At 45.0% G+C, this 24121-nt stretch overlaps 1 protein-coding gene across 1 annotated transcript; it reads left to right on the plus strand.

The window, feature by feature from the left end:
- Window positions 1–23132: 23132 nt before the first annotated feature.
- Window positions 23133–23867, plus strand: LOC130357348 (DNA damage-regulated autophagy modulator protein 1-like). Its single transcript, XM_056560035.1, has one exon. It carries the CDS (start codon window positions 23133–23135, stop codon window positions 23865–23867), a length of 735 nt encoding a protein of 244 aa, XP_056416010.1.
- The last annotated feature ends 254 nt before the right edge of the window (window positions 23868–24121 follow it).

Raw genomic sequence — 24121 nt, forward strand, 5'->3', positions numbered from 1 at the left:
AACCTTTGAAAAGAAATCCCGAATGCCGAGACTTCTTCAACTGTATATTCGTTTTCTTCGTGCACCGGGTGAGAAACCGAAGTGCCGACCACCTTTATTCCATTTTATTTCATAATTAGACCTGCCGTTATTAATTATGATTACAACCATTATTATTACAACTTTGAACCACACAAGTCCATAGACCAAAGTTTAGGAAGCGCCTGTTAGATGTCCTTTTCTAGTTTTCCTATACAAGGGATGAGGTGACAATATACTAATCCAACCACCATTAAGGTGTTGGAGATGAGAGATACAATTATAATATATCAAGTGGCTATGATTGATCATCTATAATAATCATGTGATTGGAACAATCATATATATTATCACCCGAGTAATCTAAATGATGGTGATGAAAAAACAAATCCCCCTTTTTGAAGTCATTAATTCCCCTAAATTCTTGTGAGAATTGGTCCAGGATTGCGTCACTTATGATACTGTGGAATAAGTACTTACCGGATGGATGGAACTGGATCCATGTCAATAGGGTGATGTCCTAAAAGATTAAAAGGCAAGACAAGAGATCAATAAGAAATATGACCAATAATATATATGAGTTTAATTACATATCCTTAACAAGGGGGTTTGTCCTTAAAAGATGAAAAGGTAAGACAAGAGACCAATGATTAATATGACCAATAATACATATGAGTATAATGACATATCCGTAATAAGGGGGCTTCTTGAGACCTAATACTGATTCTTAACAGTCTCAACGCCATAAGACAGTATGATTAGGACCCAAGTTATATAGGAATGCATAGAATGACCAGAGACTATCAATCTATCCAATTACATAGCTTATAACTGTGATTTCAAATTCACACTGGCGTAGAATAACTCAGGATATGTTATCCTGTTATAATAGACATTCCACCTCTGCTTATATAACTATATAATAATATAGCCTCCATCTACATATAGTAAGAATGCTGTACATGGACAATATTGGGAGAATGGAAATAAAACTAAGTGTAAGAATACTGTACATGGACAATATTGGGAGAATGGAAATAAAACTAAGTGTTCGCGCAGGTTACACTGCGCAACCGTCCATGAGATACTTACAGCGGCGCGACAGAAGCATCTACGCATGCGCCGTACCATGAATGAAGACAGCATCTTGGTCTAAGTAACAGCACAGGGGTCACCGCGCAGACAGTGGATGTGAGCAGCTAAGTGCCGGCGCAGAGGTTATGGCGCAGGCACGTCATTATATCATGTGATTTGGATGTCATGGCGGCGCAGGTACGTCACATATCAGGTGACTTGGTTGTCATGACGATAGGTACACAATAAAGGTAATTGGTGGAAATATTGATACTAGAATAGGACGGCACAGCCATCAATCAATGGGAACTTCAGATGATTGGTGGAACGGACTTTCCACCAATCAGTATTAGGCACTTCCTCTATGATGAGGTCATGATAGGAGGTTATAAAAACCCCTGTAGTGGCGTTTTTTGTTCATAGCCCTACAACCTCTTGACAAAGCCGTGTTCAACGGCGAAACATGTCGAGGGGGGCTGTAAACTGATTTTAATTCTTGTGGTGTCCTTCCCCATCTGTATGTCACACTGCAGGTGCATACAGAATTATAATTGATTGCAGTACAGCGGTACTCATTGAATATTGATACACATGGGAAGAGAGACACTCTGAATTTTTAATCTTTCATTTGGTGTGGATTATTATAAATCAATAAAGTTATATGTTTTTAATATATGGGAAAATAGGGAATTAGTGGATCACTGCTGTGATCTTGTGGTGAATTATCTGGATTAACCCTCCATATATTGGTCTTATAAGAATCATTCCCCAATGTTTCTACACAGTGCACTTTTCAGTAAAAATGACTTTTTGCCGCAGCCGATTTGCATAAATCACTGAACACAGTCAAATTGGTTTATGCGTAGCAGTGGTCAGGAATTTATCGCTGCTACTTTTTTGTGAAAAGTCGGCCCCCACCCCCCTCCTTTTGCCATAAGTCACCGCCAGATAGGGACCATACTATAGAGACTGTATTCAGAAAAATGACTAGGCTTTGGCAGGGCCAGGCTGACCTACCGGGATACCAGGAAATTTCCCGGTGGGCTGCCGGCCCTGGGGCCGCTTTGAGATGTGGATGCATTTTTTTCCCCTCCAGCGGCTGCCAGGGCTGGATCATCATTGGCGTTCATGGAGCGCCTGCTCCGGGCCCCTTACCCGCAGGGGGCCCCCTGTCACATTAGGGACATCCCTGTGTCCTGAAAAATCTTTTTGGGACACAAGGATGCCCCGGTTACCTCTCTTTGGCCTCGCCTCAACTTTAAAAATGAAGGGGCCGTCGGGAGGTAGCGCACGCAAGGACGTCACTGACGTCCTGTGCATGCGCCCATAGTAACAAAGCAGAGCGGAGCAGTGAGGAGGACCCACGCGCATGGTAAGTGACCAGCGGCATGTCATCTTCAGTGTTCCGACCACCCCGCCTCCGTCCTGGGACCTACTGCTATGGCCCATAGGCCATAGCAGTAGATCGTGACCCCGGAGCGGTGGTCGTAATACTGAAGTGGGGCAGTTAACAGGCATACAGCCTCCAGCCATTCAATGTATATGGCTGAAAGCTGTATGTCTGTGGGGGAAATGTACTGCACCTAATGTGGGGGAACTATACTTCACCTAATGTGGGGGTACTGTACTGCACCTAATGTGGGAACTATACTGCACCTAAAATGGGGGACTATACTGCACCTAAAATGGGGGACTATACTGCACCTAATGTGGGAGAACTATACAGCACCTAATGTGGGGGAACTATACTGCACCTAATGAGGGGGAACTATACCTCACCTAATGTGGGGGACTATACTGCACCTAATGTGGGGGACTATACTGCACCTAATGTGGGGAACTACACTGCACCTAATTTTGGGGACTACACTGCCAACCTACTGTGGGTAACTATACTGCACCTAATGTTGGGGAACTATAATGCACCAAATGTGGGGGAACTATACTGCACCTAATGTGGGGGACTATACTGCCAACCTAATGTGGGTAACTATACTGCACTTAATGTGGGGGAACCATACTGCACCAAACGTGGGGGGACTATACTGCACCTAATGTGAGGGAACTATACTGCACCTAATGTGGGGGAACTATCCTGCACCTAATGTGGGGGAGCTATACTGCACCTAATGTGAGGAACTATACTGCACCTAATGTGGGGGAGCTATCCTGCACCTAATGTGGGGGAACTATACTGCACCTAATGTGGGGGACTATACTGCACCTAATGGGGAGAACTATACTGTACGTAATGTGGGGGACTATACTGCCAACCTAATGTGGGTGACTATACTGCCAACCTTATGTGGGGGACTTTACTGCCAACCTAATGTGGGGAACTATACTGCCAGCCTAATGTGGGGGACTATACTGCACCTAATGTGGGGGAGCTATACTGCACCTAAAGTGGGGAACTATACTGCACACCTAATGTGGGGGACTATACTGCAGACCAAATGTGGGGAACTAAACTTCCAACCTAATGTGGGGAACTATACTGCCAGTCTAATGTGGGGGACTATACTGCACCTCATGTGGGGGAACTGTACTGCACCTCATTTGGGGGAACTGTACTGCACACCTAATGTGGGGGAACTATACTGCACACCTAATGTGGGGGAAATGTACTGCCAACCTAATGTGCGGGGACTTGTACTGCCAACCTAATATGCGGGGACTTGTACTGCCAACCTAATGTGCGGGGACTTGTGCTGCCAACCTAATGTGCGGGGACTTATACTGCACCTAATCTGGGGGAACTGCAACCTAATGTGGGGGAACTATACTGCACCTAATGTGGGGGAACTGTTGGGTGGGGGGGGCGGGCCATCATAATGAAGTGCTCCTTCTTCCAGGCAGCCTTAATCTGGCCCGGGGGATGGGAGGGGGGGGGGGGGTCAGCAGTGTATTAGGGGGGGGGGGTGGCAGCAGTGTTTTGGGGGGGATGGAAGGGGAGTGGGGTCAGCATTGTATATGGGGGAGGGGGTGATCAGTATTGTGTGGTGCCTTGAGGGGGAGTGTATGGCAGTTGGGGTGTTGCTGTAAGGTATATCACAGGTATAATTAACTCTTGTCAGTCGTGACACCAGGGTGAGGGTTAATACTGTGATGCTTGGCCTATAGCCACCCTTCCCAAAAGCGATAGGGAGATGTAGAATAAATGCAATGTCCACAACCAGAGCTTTGCTGAAAACTTTCTGAAATTTTACTGAAGATTTTCTGTAACATGGGATAACAGGAACAGTCTTTATAACAAAGTCTATGTACAGCGCAGCTGAGATTGACGTATGGTTGGGACTTTTGTAAGTTCTTTTGATTTGTAGGATTTTGTAAGCATAGATCCGCTGGATTTAGGGGTATGTTTAGGTCCAGAGGTCTCGCTAGCATAAGCGGGGAAGTTGTAAGAACTCACTGTTTCGTTTCAGGCCGAGGCCGGCAGGCTGTGGCCTAGTAGCAGTCATTGTAAGTTGCGGAGGTCTGTCCTCATGAAGCGTCAGCAACCCAAGAGAGCGTCTATTGGCTGAAGCTCCCTTATATGGGCAGGGGCTGGCCATTTTAGGATTGGTCCAGACCATCTGTCAATCAGTTTTACAAAGCATTATGGGTAATCACATGACCCATGAACCTCCAAAGGTCCTTTTAACTACCATAGAGTTCTAACCCGAGTCACATGAACTAGGGTCCTGCGACGCTATGCAGGTAAGCATACATATTATATACAGCATTTACATATAATTTAGCAGAATATTAACTATATGAGGGGTGACTAGGAGATGACTAGAGAAGCGGACCCCCACAGTTCCTAGGAACTCTGACTTTGGGGACCCCTAACCAAGGTACAGTGTGAAATACAGTACTGGGACACCACAATTGTATAAGGGGGATGGGGGAAATCAGCATTGTAGGGGGAGGGGGAATCTGCATTGTATTAGGGGGAGGGGCGATCAGCATGGTATTAGGGGGAGGGTGGATCAGCATTGTATTAGGTGAGATGGTATCAGCATTGTATTAAGGGGGATGGGAGGAGGATCAGCAGTGTATTAGGGGGATGGGAGAGGAGGGGGGTCAGCATTGGGGGGGGACAGCAGTGTATTACGGGAGGGGATAATCAGTATATTAGGGGTATCAGCAGTGTATTGGGGGATGGGGGGGATCCGCAGTGTATTAAGGGTGATGGGAGGGGGATCAGCAGTGTATTAGGGGGAGGGGATCAGCAGTATATTAGGGGGAGGGGGATCTGCAGTGTATTAGATTAGGAAGTCAGCATTGTATTAGAGCTCAGGAGGGGAGTCAGAATTGTATTAGAGCTCAGGAGGGGAGTCAGCATTGTATTAGAGCTCAGGAGGGGAGTCAGCATTGTATTAGAGTTCAGGAGGGGAGTCAGCATTGTATTAGAGCTCAGGAGGGGAGTCAGCATTGCATTAGACCTCAGGAGGGGAGTCAGCATTGTATTAGAGCTCAGGAGGGGAGTCAGCATTGTATTAAAGCTCAGGAGGGGAGTCAGCATTGTATTAGACCTCAGGAGGGGGAGTCAGCATTGTATTAGAGCTCAGGAGGGGAGTCAGCATTGTATTAGAGCTCAGGAGGGGAGTCAGCATTGTATTAGAGCTCAGGAGGGGAGTCAGCATTGTATTAGAGCTCAGGAGGGGAGTCAGCATTGTATTAGAGCTCAGGAGGGGAGTCAGCATTGTATTAGAGCTCAGGAGGGGAGTCAGCATTGTATTAGAGCTCAGGAGGGGAGTCAGCATTGTATTAGAGCTCAGGAGGGGAGTCAGCATTGTATTAGAGCTCAGGAGGGGAGTCAGCATTGTATTAGAGCTCAGGAGGGGAGTCAGCATTGTATTAGAGCTCAGGAGGGGAGTCAGCATTGTATTAGAGCTCAGGAGGGGAGTCAGCATTGTATTAGAGCTCAGGAGGGGAGTCAGCATTGTATTACAGCTCAGGAGGGGAGTCAGCATTGTATTAGAGCTCAGGAGGGGAGTCAGCATTGTATTACAGCTCAGGAGGGGAGTCAGCATTGTATTAGAGCTCAGGAGGGGAGTCAGCATTGTATTAGAGCTCAGGAGGGGAGTCAGCATTGTATTAGAGCTCAGGAAACAGTGGAGGACGGGTAAGATCTGACTTGGGAATTTGAGATGAGGCATTTTTAGATTATATTATGTAGGGGTCTAAATTTAGGCAACTTGGGCTGTGGTGATTATATATTTTAATATTCTATATTTGTGGGGAAGGAAATGTAAATAGGTTGAGGGAGAAAGACTAGGGTGATGGTATTATATATTGCAATATGATATATTTTTGGTTTAGACCAGGGGTAGGTAACCTTCGACTCTCCAGATGTTTTGGACTACATCTCCAATAAGGCTTGCAAAGCATCATGGGAGGTGTAGTCCACAACATCCGGAGTGGCAGCAGGATGTCTACCCCTGGTTTACCTTTAATGAAGAAGAAAATGACGAAGTGCTGGTATAATGACGCAACACTATGGGGCTGGTATGTAATTTTTTCCAGGGCTGGTTTTCACACCCAGTCCGGCCCTGGGCATTGGCAGGAATATACAGAGGGTGTCGCTAAGCGCTATGGTCCCGCACAGCAGGTCAGGACACTTGTTAATCAGGCACAGCAGCCGAATAACAAGCAGTCAGGCTGGCCTCTGCATTCCCATAGAGCCAGGGCCGGATTAAGAGCATCATGGGCCTGGTGCTGAAGATTTTGATGGGCCTTTTTATCGGAATATTTAAAATGAAAATGCAACACAAAGTAATTTTTCTTAACACAAATAAAGCACATCTGTCACATGTTTTATGCACATTAAATTACCAGGATAGCTGAATAAATGTTAGTGTCCAGAGGAAAAATTGCTGAGTTAACCATAGCAACCAATCAGATCGCTTCTTTCATTTTCCAGAGGCCTTTTCAAAAATGAAAGAAGTGATCTGATTGGTTGCTATGGGCAACTCAGCAACTTTTATACTGGAAGAAAGGAGATTTTGTCTAAGGCAAAGGAAAGGGTTTTTTACACTAAGAACAATAAGGATGTGGAATCCTCTGCCTGCAGATATGATCTTATTAGAGTCTGTAAAGACGCTTAAAAAGCAACTGGATGAATATTTGCAAAAGCATAACATTAAGGGATATAGGCCCTGATTTTTTTCAGCATGTTGTGATGCCCGCCCTGTAGCATGTTGTGATGCCCGCGCTGTAGCATGTTGCAGAAAATTATTTCCAGTATAATAATCAAATATACCAATTGCCACAGAATGGGAAAGTGCTAAAATAGTTTTTACCATTTAAAACTACAGCTCCCAGTATGACCTTAAGTATGGGGTAAGGCTATGCTGGGAGTTGTTGTTTCACCCCTCATTACTGCAGAACTTACAAATGACTCCAATTCTGATAGGACATAGTGAGGAGAATACACAATGAAATAAGTGACTACAGGTGACGTCTTCTCTATAATGAGGAGAATAGACAATGATATCAGTGACTACAGGTGACGTCTTCTCTATAGTGAGGAGAATACACAGTGATATCAGTGACTACAGGTGACGTCTTCTCTATAGTGAGGAGAATACACAATGATATCAGTGACTACAGGTGACGTCTGCTCTATAGTGAGGAGAATACACAATGATGTCAGTGACTACAGGTGACGTCTTCTCTATAGTGAGGAGAATACACAATTATATCAGTAACTACAGGTGACGTCTTCTCTATAGTGAGGAGAATACACAATGATATCAGTGACTACAGGTGACGTCTTCTCTATAGTGAGGAGAATACACAATGATATCAGTGACTACAGGTGACGTCTTCTCTATAGTGAGGAGAATACACAATGATATCAGTGACTACAGGTGACGTCTTCTCTATAGTGAGGAGAATACACAATGATATCAGTGACTACAGGTGACATCTTCTCTATAGTGAGGAGAATACACAATGATATCAGTGACTACAGGTGACGTCTTCTCTATAGTAAGGAGAATACACAATGATATCAGTGATTACAGGTGACGTCTTCTCTATAGTGAGGAGAATACACAATGATATCAGTGATTACAGGTGACGTCTTCTCTATAGTGAAGAGAATACACAATGATATCAGTGACTGCAGGTGACATCTTCTCTATAGTGAGGAGAATACACAATGAAATAAGTGACTACAGGTGGCGTCTTCTCTATAGTGAGGAGAATACACAATGAAATAAGTGAATACAGGTGACGTCTTCTCTATAGTGAAGAGAATACACAATAAAATCTGTTACTACAGGTGACGTCTTCTCTATAGTCTTTTCTTATCCCATTCAGATGGTACATACCACCAGGACTTGTTTAAGCTAAATGTTCACTCAGCAGAACTTGATACCCAGACGGCTCCTCACTATGTCAGCGGATTCTGATCCTCTATATGAAAACAATAATTATTATAATACTGCTAAACACCATATCCTTTGAATATAATACTGGCACACACTGTACCCTCTGAATATGATACTACTACACACTGTATCCTCTGAATATAAGACCGCCACACACCGTAACCTCTGAATATATTACTACAACACACTGTACCCTCTGATTATAATACTACCACATACTGTGCTCTCTGAATATAACCTTGCCATGCACCCTCTGAATACAATACCATAATTATGTGGCCCATAAAAACCATACTACCCCAAAATTCCTTATAATATACACTATGGCCGACATGTATAATTGTCTTTAGACTGTTTTTTTGTGTCTAAAAATTGTGCAAAAAAAGGCGCAAGCAGGGTTTATTTGTGCCTTTTTTGCGCTTGAGTTGTAATCCACTGATTTTGGCAATACACATAATATGGAAGGGTTTTATGAACTGCACCTTTTTGTGAAAAGGCGCAAAAAATTTGCAAAACCACTGAAAAGTCTCTAAAATTACACCAGCCCAGACTTAGCTTTTCGGTGTATGTGAAGAGTGAAATTTTAGAAAATGTGACCTGCACAAAATGTATCAAATGGTCTTCTACCTTTTAATAAATTTGATGCTCCTACACATTACAGCGCACAAAAAAGGTGTAAAAATGCTTCACATACACCTACAATGATAAATGCCGGCCCATACCTCTGAAATGCAAAACACTCTGTGCCCCTCATATATGGTAATAATGCCCCATCCTGTGCCCCCACATATATTAATGATAACCCGTCCTGTTCCCCCCACATAATAATAATGCCCTCTGTCCTGTGCCCCTCGCATATAATGCACCCTGTCATGTTCCCCTCACATATAATGCCCCCTGTCCTGCCTCCTCAGGGGGCATTATATGTGAGGGGCACAGGACATAGGGCATTATATGTGGGGGGCACAGGACAGCCCCCCCACCCCCCGTCATGTGCCCATATAATGCACATATAATGCCCCCTGACATATGTCCCTGACTTATAATGCCCCCTGTCCTGTGCCCCTCAAATATAATGCCCCCTGAGGGGGCAGGACAGGGGGCATTATATGTGAGGGGCACAGGACATGGGGCATTATATATAAGGGGCACATGTCAGGGGGCATTATATGTGAGGGGCACAGGACATGGGGCATTATATATGAGGGGCACATTTCAGGGGGCATTATATGTGAGGGGCACAGGACATGGGGCATTATATATGAGGGGCACATGTCAGGGGGCATTATAAGTAAGCGGCAAATGTCAGGGGGGCATTACATGTGCATTATATTGGCACATGACAGGGGGGCCCCTGTCATGTGCCCCCACATATAATGCCCCCCTGTCATTTGCCCCCCCACATATAATGCCCCCTGACATGTGCCCTTCATATATAATGCCCCTTGGACATGGGGTATTATATATGAGGGGCATTATATATGAGGGGCACAGGACATGGGGCATTATATATGAGGGGCACATGTCAGGGGGCATTATATGTGGGGAGCAAATGACAGGGGGGCATTATATGTGGGGGCACATGACATGGGGCATTATATATGAGGGGCACAGGACATGGGGCATTATATCTGAGGGGCACATGTCAGGGGGCATTATATGTGGGGAGCAAATGACAGGGGGGCATTATATGTGGGGGCACAGGACATGGGATATTATATATGAGGGGTATTATATATGAGGGGCACAGGACATGGGGTATTATATAAGAGGGGCACATGACAGGGGGGCATTATATGGACACATGACAGGGGGGGGGTCCTGTCATGTGCCCCCACATACAACGTCCCCCTGTCATGTGCCCCTCATATATAATACCCCATGTCCTGTGCCCCTCATATATAATGCCCCCCTGACATGTGCCCCTCACATATAATGCCCCCCTGACATGTGCCCCTCACATATAATGTCCCTGAGGGGGCAGGACAGCCAGGGGCATTATATGTGAGGGGCACATGTCAGGGGGGCATTATATGTGAGGGGCACATGTCAGGGGGGCAGTATATGTGAGGGGCACAGGGCATGGGGTATTATATATGAGGGGAACATGACAGGGGGGCATTATTTGGGCACATGAAAGGGGGGTTCTGTCATGTGCCCCCACATATAATGTCCCCCTCATATATAATAAACCATGTCTTGCAACCTATAATGTGATTGCTGCCCTCCTGACATGTTAAATTGTGTCCCTCACAGTGCCTTACATTATAAATGGCCTCAAGGGCTGTGACCTTTCTCTCCGGGACCCGGTGACTCAGACTGACACGCTGCGGCGGCGGCTGCTCAGTCCTTGTGTCAGTGGGAGCTGCGGGGACGTGACTTCCGGGCGCCGCCGTGATGTGGATGACGTCACCGCAGCTCTCACTGACAGCTGCCGCAGCGCGTGTGACTGGCGGAGGTGACGACGGCCCGGGTGTTGTAGGATAGCGGGGGGGGGGGGGGGGTGTCGGCATTAGGTGTTTTTTAAGATAGTGGGGAGCGGGGGGGTGTCGGCGTTAGCGTTAGGTGTTGGCGGCAGAACGGGAGGCGGGTCACCGGTCTGGGCGGCCTATGCGGGCCGCCTGTGCAGGCCACTGGGCCTATTTTACCATCCGCCCCTACATTAATCCGGCCCTGCATAGAGCAGAGGGGCGGCCTGAGCCCACTGGAGCAAGACAGGGCTTCTCCTCCCCCGAGCCATCGGCCAGGAGTGTGTACAAAGAGCCGCCGCCACAGGGAAGCTGAAGGTACCGTCACCGAGCTCTGCTCCCCATCTGCAGCTCACCCCCCCCCAGCCACCATACACATATAACATGCTGCCCTCTCATGACAGCTTGGCTGGGTACAGACCCCAGACCACACTCTTCCCCCAAACATAGATGCCAGATCCTTCTCCTAAACATAGTCCCCAGAACCCATAAGGACACACTGCCTTAACAGGTCTCTCTGTAGGGTACAAAACTACAACTACCAGCATGCCCTGACTGTTAGGACATGTTTGGAGTTGTAGTTTTGCAACATTTGGAGAGTCAAAGGCTGGGGCTTGCAACTCTAATGTGTCTCTCTATATGGTACACAACTACAACTCCCAGCACACCCTGAGTTTAAATGAATGTGAATAGGCCCCTCCCCCAAAAAATAATTTACCCTCTTTTCACATTTCACAGAAGTAAAAATATAAATATATAAAATATAAAACATGTTAAAACTACAGATCATGGCACAAAAAATTAGCCCTCATACAGCCGTGTATATGGAAAAATAAAGAAGTTCTAGGGGGTCAGCAGAGGGTCAGCAGAGGGTCAGCAGAGGGTCAGCAGAGGGTCAGCAGAGGGTCAGCATGCAGCCACACACAGCACAGAACACAGACACTTTTTCTTTCAGTGTAAAATTGTCTGTGCTGAGATCATTTCTCCTCGCTGTGTATGGCTCAGACAAATTGATCATATGCTGTGCGCCATTTCATATATGTAACGTACGTCAGTACTTCTACCACAGACAATACTATCTTTATTCTGTAGGTCCATACAATGATACCCAATTTATATAGGTTTTGTTTTATCTTACTACTTTTATAAAATTAAAGCTTTTTGGGTGAAAATTAGTATGCTTAAAATTTTCCTTTTCTGTCCCTATAACCCTTTTTTTCCCTATATAGGGCTGTATGGGGGCTCATATTCTGTGCCATAATCTGTATTTTTTGTCGGTACCAGTTCTGTTTTGATGGAACTTTTTTATCCTTTTTATTAATTTTTTCTTGAAGTGACCAAAAATTTGAAATTCTGGACTTTTTTTTTTTTTTTTAATGTTTTCACCACTGACCATGCGGTTTCATTAACGTTATATTTTAATAGTTTGGACATTTCCACACGCAGTGACACCACATTACTTTATTGGGTAAAGGGGGTGATTTACACTTTTATTAGGGGAGGGGCGTGATTGCTGATAATTGCAGTCAATACTTACTGAAAGGTATTGCTGAATAATCTACTCAGTACCCCTGGTACTGGTTCTCTGTCTTTTCTGTACCTCTGGTACTAGGTCCAATTTGGCTTAAGGCTTGTACTGGCCAGGAGAGCGTCTTATCAGGTGTGGAAAAAATACATGCACACAAGGTACCCTCTAAGTACGCTCTGTTTTACTATTTGCCAACGTTCATATATATATATACCATGTTGCTTAATAGTTACAAGTCAGCAGAACACAAGAACAACAGTACGTGCACAACAGTTAGGAATCAGCAGTTGAGAAAACGAGAAGTACGGTACGAGCCTTGCGGTTACAAACGGCAGAATTAAGATATATCATACAAGATTACAGAATTAAGATATACATCATACAAGATTACAGAATTATGATACACATCATACAAGATTACAGATCTGTATTATTCTATCAAGACTCTTGTACCCTTCAATCCCCTCTTAAAACCAGTTGTCACTTTAGACAACTTGGTTTTTCTTGTATTCTATTTTCTTTTGAAAAGTCTTTATGTAGGCAGTATAGCCTTCTGCTGAGTGACGGTGAAGTAGAGGGACTTGGGTGTCTGATGAGGTGGAGAGGAGGATTTTAGTATCTGCAGCAGGTCTTGGCTTGCAGTGTTTCATACATAAGAAAATAAGTTTTATTGATACATATACTATAAGGGCAATGACAGTAATGTGTATTATGAGCTGCAGAACGCCCCCTATCCATCCTCCTATGCCCTTGAGCCAGGTAGCGGGATTCAATATTGAAAAGGTATCCCCCCCACCACTTATCCCTGTTGATTTCATTGTCTTTGGCATATTTGTCCCTCAATTTTTGTATGTTCTCAAGCTGGTGGTGCATCTGAATTGTTCCTGAAGTGTCTATGTAATGGCAACAAGTAGGACCTATGATTTGACACATCCCTCCTTGAGCTGCTGTGAGATAGTCCAAGACTATTGCGTGTTGGTTAGTCACTATCATCAGTTGATTTTGCACGGACATAGAGGTATTAGTAATTTCTAAAATGTCATATATTTGGTCGTCGAGGTAGTTAGTGGCTTCGACTAACTTATCCCATATTTGCATCACCATTGGATATATAAAAATGGTGCTAAAAAGCTTGTTGGTTATTCCCATTTGTACAACATGTGGCCTACCGTTTTCCCTTTCTTTGTTATCTGCTGCTCTTCGGTATAACATATGTTTAGGAGCTACTCTCATGTCAATGTCGTCGTTGGATATGACAAAGGTGAAGGGGGTAAGTCTAGCTAGGGTGCATGTGCCTTTGACCCCTACCGGCAACCACTTGTAGGCTTCCCTACCATATACCCAATAGATGTCTCGTGGGAGCTCCCAGAAAGAGGAATGTTGATTGATAAGTTTATTAACTATGTCAATAAGTCTAGAGGCATTTGTTAAGTAACACCAGGAAGGTATCTGCCCTAATCTACCGCAGTAGCCCACATCTGGGTTATTACATATTGGATCAGTAAGTTGGTATTCTGACGTGTCATTGCATGGTTGGTGTCCTGTTATATTATAGCAGTCTACGTCTTGAGTAGCCTGAGTAATGAGGGTGTTATTTGGCCACCTTGGGTCATGTAAGTACCTTTCTATCTGGCTGGGTTTAAGAAGATCAGCACTTGCGGATGTCCCGTCAAAACTAACTTTTATTCCTTCTGTGGGGATCACTCCTAGGTCTAGTATATGTGTGACCACTCGAGTTACCCAGGAACCCCCTTTGAAGACCAACATTTGGTGTGGTCCTGGGCCTGGGCTGCTTAAGTTTCCCTGCCACCATGGCTGCCCCACCCATCCTACTATAGGAATACCCACTGAGGTGTTTCAGTTCTTTGCATATGGTGTCTCGTTGTCAGCAAGCATGTCAAAACAGTCTCCCTGAAATAATACATATGAGGGCACAGGGATAGCAAAGTAGGGCATGCTTTGGGCAGACACAGGGGCATGGGTGCATATCCAACAATCCTTCGCAGTGAGGTTTTGTGCTAACATTATATGGTGTTTCAGGAACTTATCGTTTGGGTGTCTCTCTAATTCATTCTGTAGAGTCACCGTGGGGTGAATCAAAGTCAATAAAGTCATTAATGCAAACATCAGGAGACTTAGTTTCTTCAACCATCTGCCAGAACAAGGCCAGGGCATCAGCGGGTACATCTTTCGGTAGGCTTTCAAGGTCAGGGCTGTCTGCCCCCGTTATTACCTCCTTTGGGTGATGTTGAACGAGTTTGATCCGAGAGGCGTGGATCCAAGAAGGGCTGTCTTCCGTGAGAACCGCCATCCTCGTCACGGCAACAACTGTGGTTGGGGGTCCAAAGGTGAAGTCTCCGGGCTTCTTTCCTTTCGACAGAGTTTTAACCAGGACAGTGTTGCCTTCCTGGAACTGGTGTGTTGGTTCCTGTGGGAGAGAAGGAGAATTACAGACAACATTTTGTTCTACTTTATCAAGGGTTTGGATGAGGTCTGTGACATATTGTTCCCTTATCTGGTTGAGGTCCCCCTCTTCTGTTATAAGTGGTTGTTGGGCCCATGGAGTCGGGAAAGGCCTACCCATGAGAATCTCAAAAAGGGGAGAGTTTTAAAGTCTTATGGGGGGGTCATTCTAATTTCTGAGAGTATGATGGGAAGGACTGGTTTCCACTTCTCAAAGGTGCTCCCTGTGGCCTACTCCGTGGAAATGAGCAATAAAACTGTGGCACTGTGTTGGGGTATGCATGGTGTCCCCTCTTTGCAGATCAATCCTGTTACAGGATTTTTCTGCAATACTGGATAACACCAATCATATTCCTCTTGTTTGGGAACAGAGGACTGAAGAGAGAGAAGAAGTTGTGTGTCTACGAGTGAAGGAGGTGTAAGAACTGGTAACATCAGTGAGACAGGTAGGTTGTTGTGTAGCAGCCAGTTTGGGGGTGTGGTCTGCTAGAGCATTGCCCTTTGAAATGTGATCAGTCCCACGTGTGTGTGTGTCCTGCATTGAATGAAGACTATTTGTGATGGTAGGGTAAGTGCATGTAAATGGTGACAGGTTTCTTAGCATAACTGGCATGGTAAACATTGTCATTGGGGCGGGTGCATGACCCATCTACAAAGACTTCTGGAGCATCAGGTATGGGCACTGAAGAGAGGTCGGGTCTGGGTGAGGCGTCAGTGTGGATGACTTGCAAGCAGTCATGTATGTCCGGCATCACATCATCATGAATTTTCAGGCCAACTAGTGCGCAGGGCCAGATGTAGGGGAGGCATACACCATTTTCAAGGATGGATTACTGAGGAGAATTGCCTCATATCCAGAGAGCCGTTGTGTTTACATGTGTTGTGTATGTAGGCCTTTAAGGAGAGAGATAACATCATGAGAAGTGTACAAGGTAGTGTCATGTCCTAAAGTGAGGATGGTAGCTTGTTCAACAATCATAGCACAGGCAGCAAGAGCTCACAGACATGCCGGCATCCCCTGTACGGAGACGGGCATCACCTTTGAGAAAAAGGGCACAAGGACGTAGTTTACCTCCATGAAACTGTGTCAGCACACCCGCCATGGTTTTACAATTGTCTCGTGCATACATGTGGAAAGGCAAATTGTAATCTGGGAGACCTAGCCCTGGACTCGTTATTAAAAGATTTGTACATTTATGAGGACCATTTGATTAGATCTGGTTTGCCTGATAGGGTTGCATCTCTATGAGCAGTCGGGAATCCACTGTCTGCAGTAGTTTATCATACCCAAGAAAGATTGCATTTCCTTCTGGGCGTGCGGGGTGACCAGGCCCGCTACAGACTGAACTCTAGACTTGCTCAACTCCCTTTTCCCTTTTGGCAGAACAAAATCCAGATATTCAACCTGTTCACAACACCATCCTCAAGGCAGGCCTCCTCAGAGAAACTACACATTAACAAATCATCAACATTTTGGAGGAGAACAGAACCCTGGGGGGCGTGCCATGATTGTAAAAAGGCTTGGAGGACAATGCTGAACACAACTGGTGAATCAGCATACCCCTGGGGCATTCTACACCAGGTTAACTGTAGTCCCTCAAAGGAAAAAGCAAAAAGGAGTCTGGTCTCTTTGTCCACTGGGATCGAGAAGAAAGCATTCTTCAGATCGAGGACAGAAAAATGAGTTGCCTGTGCTGGGATTGATGACAACAGTTGGGTGACATGAGGAACTATAGGGGCAATAGGCACAATTAGTCTGTTGATGGCTCTCAGGTCTGGTACAAAACAGACAGTACCATTGGGTTTAGAGACAGTATGTTCCAAAACTCAAGTTTGTAGGAAATGTTTGATTATAGGGCGGATACCTTTGATTTGTTTCCTATGACAAGGGGTTCTGTTTATGGTAGACCGGGAGAATGTCTGGTTTGAGTCTTGCCTTGTATGGTGTACAGTCAATATGTCCTACATCATGGTCTCCATGGGACCAGACAATGGGGTCTACCTCAGTTGGGACCTGGGCCGGGGACACAACAGGATAATGTCCAGCAGGACAGTACCCTGCAGGTGTGACTATGGGTGTGAGGTCAGACGTGACATGTAACCTGGACTGGGATGCAGTGATATGTAATTTGAGTTTACATATGAGGTCTCTTCTCAGGAGGTTTACAGGGCATTCAGGTATGATGCGAAAGGAAGGGAAGGTTAAATGGTCACCCTCGGGGCATTGTGTATACAGGTGCTATGGACATACTCAATTTCAAACAGTAGACATATATATACGCATATATATATATATATATATATATATATATATATATATACATATGCACATACACATACATCCCCTGAAAAACAAAATTACACCAGATCTGAAGAAGAAGAAGAAGAGGCTGTCATGCTCCCTGTAAACCCCGCCTTACTCCTCCAAAACCTCTATGTCACCAGTCACCACCCCTTTGAGTCTGGCTTCTTGTCTTTCCCCAGTTCTGGTCAGTCACCATGAAACATCTATTATCACATGTGTTACTGACAGTGTTACATAACATCAAGAGACATACAAGAAACATAACATGTAACAATACCGACATTTACAAATACTTAACGTACAACACACAGGGCCCACATTCTCAACAAAGATATAAAAATAAAAGTGTACACAGCTCTCTCAAAAATTTGAAAAATAATTATCTCCAATGCGCATTGTTTATAATCCAGTAAACCATTAGCTTGATTGTAAATGCCTAAAGTAATATTTATCAATTAAATAGTGATCACTTTTTATATTTATTTTATCTTCTTGGCCAAATTTCTTCTGTTATTACTCCTGTAATATAATCAGACAATTAATCGCATTTCCTGATACATTTCATTTTTTTTGGCATCAACCCTGTGTTACTGTGAAGGCAAGAAATTAATGAAATATCATCAAATAGTTAAATTTAATACCACGTGAATATATTTTTCTTTTAACACCATTTTCATTACAACACAAACAGCTTCACAGGGAAAACATTCACTGGTCATTTTCTATACACTCCTGATTCTATACACCTCACACATATATAACATACTTTATATCATAAGAACCATCCTATAAACGCCATCATATGACCACATACACAGGGCTTTCCAAGCGATTTACCACATTACTCCATTCCATAGCATTGAACACTCATCTTCACTTCATTTATTCCAGCAATTTCAGCTCTGCTCATCCTACATTCCTCACACTGCTTCACATGCTTTCTCCTTCACAAATCACCTGCTTTTCCACCAAAACTTTGAGTCTCTATTTCTGACAACGATCTCTAATCCTATCAAACAATTTACACAGCCCTGCATCATAACGCCAACATGCTGTGAACCTTTCCCAAAATTCAGTAACAGTTTCACCTAGTTTTTGTTTGCATGCCACAGCAATAGGCAGTGATGATTTTTGTTTGAAAACTTGGTTCCTCTTCTAATTCTCTCCATATACGCTCTCTACCCTTCTCGAGATTACAAATGTAGTTGTTAGAGTGGGGGTCAGGTGGTATTTATCATTGGCCCCCTCCCTTGGGAATGGGCTGGAGTCCTTCATGAATTCTGACCAACCAACTATATCATCTACCCACGGATTCACTAAGTCCCATCCTGTAGGGCTAACTCGGGCCACATAAGCCTTACATGTTTCACCGGGAAGGGGAGGAGGATAGGACTTAGATGATTTGGAACCCATGTTCCGTAATTGGTGCAAAACCACAATCTCTGGATTTGGCTGTACTGAACTCTGAGGGTTCCGACAATTCCTCTCAACAGATTAGGGATTCCCTGATTTAATTGCACCAATCACTGAGCATGCACGGTATCTCTGAACAAACTGTCACTTGCTTTCACCACATCCCGGGTCAACAAGTTTCCTCTAGCCGGGAGGGTGGGGCGTCTTACAGATGTTTTGAGAACCAGCAGATTATTACTATTATTATTATTAGTATTAATATTATAACAGTTATATGCACCTTACTCTAGACATTAAAGCAATGGGTAGTATACTCACGTGTCTTCTTAAGCGTAAGGGGAAAAAAAGGAAGTTACAAGTAAAACACTAAACAGAACTAAACAGAAATACAAGAAGTTTTTTGTAAGCGTTAAGCCAAATTGAAACAAGACAACCACCCTGGATTGTCAAATTACTCTTAGTTCCACATTTCCCCTGTTCCCTGAACAGAAGTCAAATACTGTAATACTGTGTCCCAGACACGATATGAAAGTAACTGTTATACTTACTGGAATCGAGACGCGGCCAGTGCCCCCCGGATTGTCAATACCACACAAGGATATGGTTCTTACCGGTCCAGAGGATGACCCTCTCGACCCCGGACTGAGCCCCCAGCTGAAAGGTATTGCTGAATAATCTACTCAGTACCCCTGGTACTGGTTCTCTGTCTTTTCTGTACCCCTGGTACTAGGTCCAATTTGGCTTAAGGCTTGTACTGGCCAGGAGAGCGTCTTATCAGGTGTGGAAAAAATACATGCACACAAGATGCCGTCTAAGTACGCTCTGTTTTACTATTTGCCAACGTTCATATATATATATATATATACCATGTTGCTTAATAGTTACAAGTCAGCAGAACACAAGAACAGGATGTACGTGCACAACAGTTAGGAATCAGCAGTTGAGAAAATGAGAAGTACGGTACGGGCCTTGCGGTTACAAACGGCAGAATTAAGATACATCATACAAGATTACAGAATTAAGATATACATCATACAAGATTACAGAATTATGATACACATCATACAAGATTACAGATCTGTATTATTCTATCAAGACTCTTGTACCCTTCACTTACCAGGAATGAAGCTCGCTCAGCAAGTAAGTGCACTTCATACACTCGTACTGCGATCAGGGCATACATGTACACCCTGTGACGTTAAGGTGTTTTTGTGTCTACATAGGCTGTAGAGAACTCCCCGCCCTGACCGCACACACAGCCTACCTCCCACAGTCCTGACAGATCCTGACCTCCCACAGTCCTGACAGATCCTGACCTCCCACAGTCCTGACAGATCCTGACCTCTCCACAGTCCTGACAGATCCTGACCTCCCACAGTCCTTACAGATCCTGACCTCCCACAGTCCTGACAGATCCTGACCTCCCACAGTCCTGACAGATCCTGACCTCCCACAGTTCTGACAGATCCTGACCTCCCACAGTCCTGACAGATCCTGACCTCAGACAGTCCTGACAGATCCTGACCTCCCACAGTCCTGACAGGTCCTGACCTCAGACAGTCCTGACAGATCCTGACCTCCCACAGTCCTGACAGATCCTGACCTCAGACAGTCCTGACAGATCCTGACCTCCCACAGTCCTGACAGATCCTGACCTCCCACAGTCCTGACAGATCCTGACCTCCCACAGTCCTGACAGATCCTGACCTCCCACAGTCCTTACAGATCCTGACCTCCCACAGTCCTGACAGATCCTGACCTCCCACAGTCCTGACAGATCCTGACCTCCCACAGTCCTGACAGATCCTGACCTCCCACAGTCCTGACAGATCCTGACCTCAGACAGTCCTGACAGATCCTGACCTCCCAAAGTCCTGACAGTTCCTGACCTCAGACAGTCCTGACAGATCCTGACCTCCCACAGTCCTGACAGATCCTGACCTCAGACAGTCCTGACAGATCCTGACCTCTCCACAGTCCTGACAGATCCTGACCTCCCACAGCCCTGACAGATCCTGACCTCACACAGTCCTGACAGATCCTGACCTCCCACAGTCCTGACAGATCCTGACCTCCCACAGTCCTGACCTCCCACAGTCCTGACAGATCGTGACCTCCCACAGTCCTGACAGATCCTGACCTCCCACAGTCCTGACAGATCCTGACCTCCCGCAGTCCTGACAGATCCTGACCTCCCACAGTACTGTCAGATCCTGACCTCCCCCAGTCCTGACAGATCCTGACCTCCCACAGTCCTGACAGATCCTGACCTCTCCACAGTCCTGACAGATCCTGACCTCCCACAGTCCTTACAGATCCTGACCTCCCACAGTCTTGACAGATCCTGACCTCCCACAGTCCTGACACATTTTGACCTCCCACAGTCCTGACAGATCCTGACCTTCCACAGTCCTGACAGATCCTGACCTCCCATAGTCCTGACAGATCCTGACCTCCCACAGTCCTGACAGATCCTGACCTCCCACAGTCCTGACAGATCCTGACCTCCCACAGTCCTGACAGATCATGACCTCCCACAGTCCTGACAGATCATGACCTCCCACAGTCCTGACAGATCCTGACCTCCCACAGTCCTGACAGATCCTGACCTCCCACAGTCCTGACAGATCCTGACCACCCACAGTCCTGACAGATCCTGACCACCCACAGTCCTGACAGATCCTGACCACCCACAGTCCTGACAGATCCTGACCTCCCACAGTCCTGACAGATCCTGACCTCCCACAGTCCTGACAGATCCTGACCTCTCACAGTCCTGACAGATCCTGACCTCCCACAGTCCTGACAGAACCTGACCTCCCACAGTCCTGACAGATCCTGACCTCAGACAGTCCTGACAGATCCTGACCTCAGACAGTCCTGACAGATCCTGACCTCCCACAGTCCTGACAGATCCTGACCTCCCACAGTCCTGACAGATCCTGACCTCCCACAGTCCTGACAGGTCCCGGTCTCCTGAATTCACTGCTCCCTGAAGGTACCTGTGCTGAGGAGCCTGAAGCTCAATTTTGTAGCGTCACCCAACATTGAATGGCTCCACTCCCTCTGGTCCTTTGTGGCTCCGCCCTTGCAAAACAACCAATTAAAATGCTATCCCCCAGATTTGTGAGGGTTCCTACGCCCCTGTTCCCTGGTCTTTTTATCCCTTTTCTTTGAGACTCTTGAGTTTTGATATAATATGTTGATCCTAAATGCAGCGCAGATTACAATATATTTTACAGTATAAATAAACATAATAAACAGGGCCATTCACGTCTCCATTTACATTTCCTCATCTCAGTTTGGAGGTAATTGATTCCAGGTGTAACCCAAACCTTCCTTCATAGCAGCATTTCAGGAGGCCAATGGGAAATTACCTATTACCTTGTTTAAACTGCACATTTTTATAGTTATTTGCAAATATAGGAGCGCACCAGACCTCAGTAATCTACACAGACCAATGAGGCACGTGCTGTTATTCCATAGTGCAAGACCCCAATACCGGCTCTATGGTAAATATGTCACCAGGGGAGGGGGGGGGGGGGGCTACCTGAGACAGGTTGAGTTTAATTTAATTTGTTTTCCTTCCACAATTTATTTTTTAACAAACTTTTAATTATAAACATAAGAAAAGGAGGTGAAAGTGGTCGTGTTTGGCCCCACAGGACGGCCATGAAACCGATGGACGCAGTAGGTACTGTTACCATGTGATGTCTATGGGGGCCAAGATACAGGTATATTGTGTAACTAAAGAAGGGCTGTCAATCAGCTGACCCAAAGAACTGTTGTAATAGTATGTATGTTAGAAAAGCATTGTACGGACATATTCTTGGTTTCTTTTAAAAGAGCTTTAAAAAAAAATAAAAATAAGAAAGAAAGAAAGAAAAGTGCAGAATTTTTTTCTACATATTTTCTTTGTATTGGACTTTACACAGAAAACAATAAAATATAATATATCTACAAATGTACAAATATATCCAAGTACAACCCCATCTGCAATGGTTTTGTGTTGGTTTTTTAACCACTGAGCAGTCACAGAAATGTTAAAAACCTTTTTATATGTTGTACATCTGACAAAACATTAACCTTTGTAGTAAAAGAAGAGAATTGGCAGAATTACAGATACATAAGGTTATATTCAGATGAATTCATGTTGGAAGAGATTTTGGAAAACCCTGTTGAAATGTGGATTCAGCCATTACTAGTTTTATTTGACTGTGGAAACACTAAATATCAGCAAACGTGATGCCAGGATTGTCTGCATAAAGATCTACAACACTGAGGACCAATCAGTATGCAGCATGATGGTGTTACCGAGATGAACCAAAGAATGACATCACAGATGTGACATCATCGAGTTCCGAGCCTATAGAAAACCCCACCTGACAATCTGATTACACAGAGAGAGTTGGACAGAGACAGCGGCTTTTGCTTAGCGAATCTTTCCTTTATCTCAGCGATTTGTGTTGTTTCTTTGTGCCATGGAGATCCAGGGATTAGGGTTCTTGCCTATCCTTTGGGTCACATGGAACCTTTTGGGCCTCAGCACTCTTGTCACCTTGACCATCGCCCTAGGACATAGCAGACAGCCGTTTATCAGTGACACGGCTGTAGGATATCCTGAGTGGATAATATATAAGGTTGTGTTCTTTGGTGCACCCATCATAGGAGTTGCCGTCACCTACCTGCAGCACCGATTTATGTTCCTGCGCTCTGAACCATCTGCGAAGCATTTTAGGATTTACCAGAAGATCTTGTTTACCTTAGGATGCATCATGTGCATAGGAACAGCCCTGAATGCCGTATTTACTATGGAGAACAATCCTACAATACACAGGATCAGCTCAGGTATGGCATTTATTTGTGGAGCCATATATAATGTGTGCCAAGCTGGATTCCTATACAAAAGGTCATACAGCAGCCGGATTGTTTGCCATATAAGGCTGGCCTCCACCTTAGTGACTTCTGTGGTGCTGCTGCTCTTCAGTGTCGGTCAGGTCTCCTTCTATACGGATCTGTGCACCGGACACTGCGAGGAGATTATGTATGTCCCCGTCATGGTGGCTGAATACCTGGGATTCTGCGGCGTCACCTTATACCATGTGACCCACTATACAGATTTACAGCATTTGTCAGTAAAGATTTCCAGAAAAGACATTAACGTCAGCCTGAGGACCAAGATACCGGACCCGGAACAGAACCATCCTGTAGAATAGTGAAGACTGAGGCCTATGACTACAGCCGGGAGCCGAGGACGGACATTTATCCTGTGTATTATTCTTAATAAATATATAAATAAAAAAACATGTCTCATCCTTCTCTTAACACCTGTCATTGGGACAGAGTCAGAAAGCCAGTATACACATCAGATAGTCCAGTATACACATCAGATAGCCCAGTATACACATCAGATAGTCCAGTATACACATCAGATAGTCCAGTATACACATCAGATAGTCCAGTATACACA

The sequence above is a fragment of the Hyla sarda genome, chromosome 2, assembly GCF_029499605.1.
Source record: "Hyla sarda isolate aHylSar1 chromosome 2, aHylSar1.hap1, whole genome shotgun sequence".
NCBI classification, from domain to species: Eukaryota; Metazoa; Chordata; class Amphibia; order Anura; family Hylidae; genus Hyla; species Hyla sarda.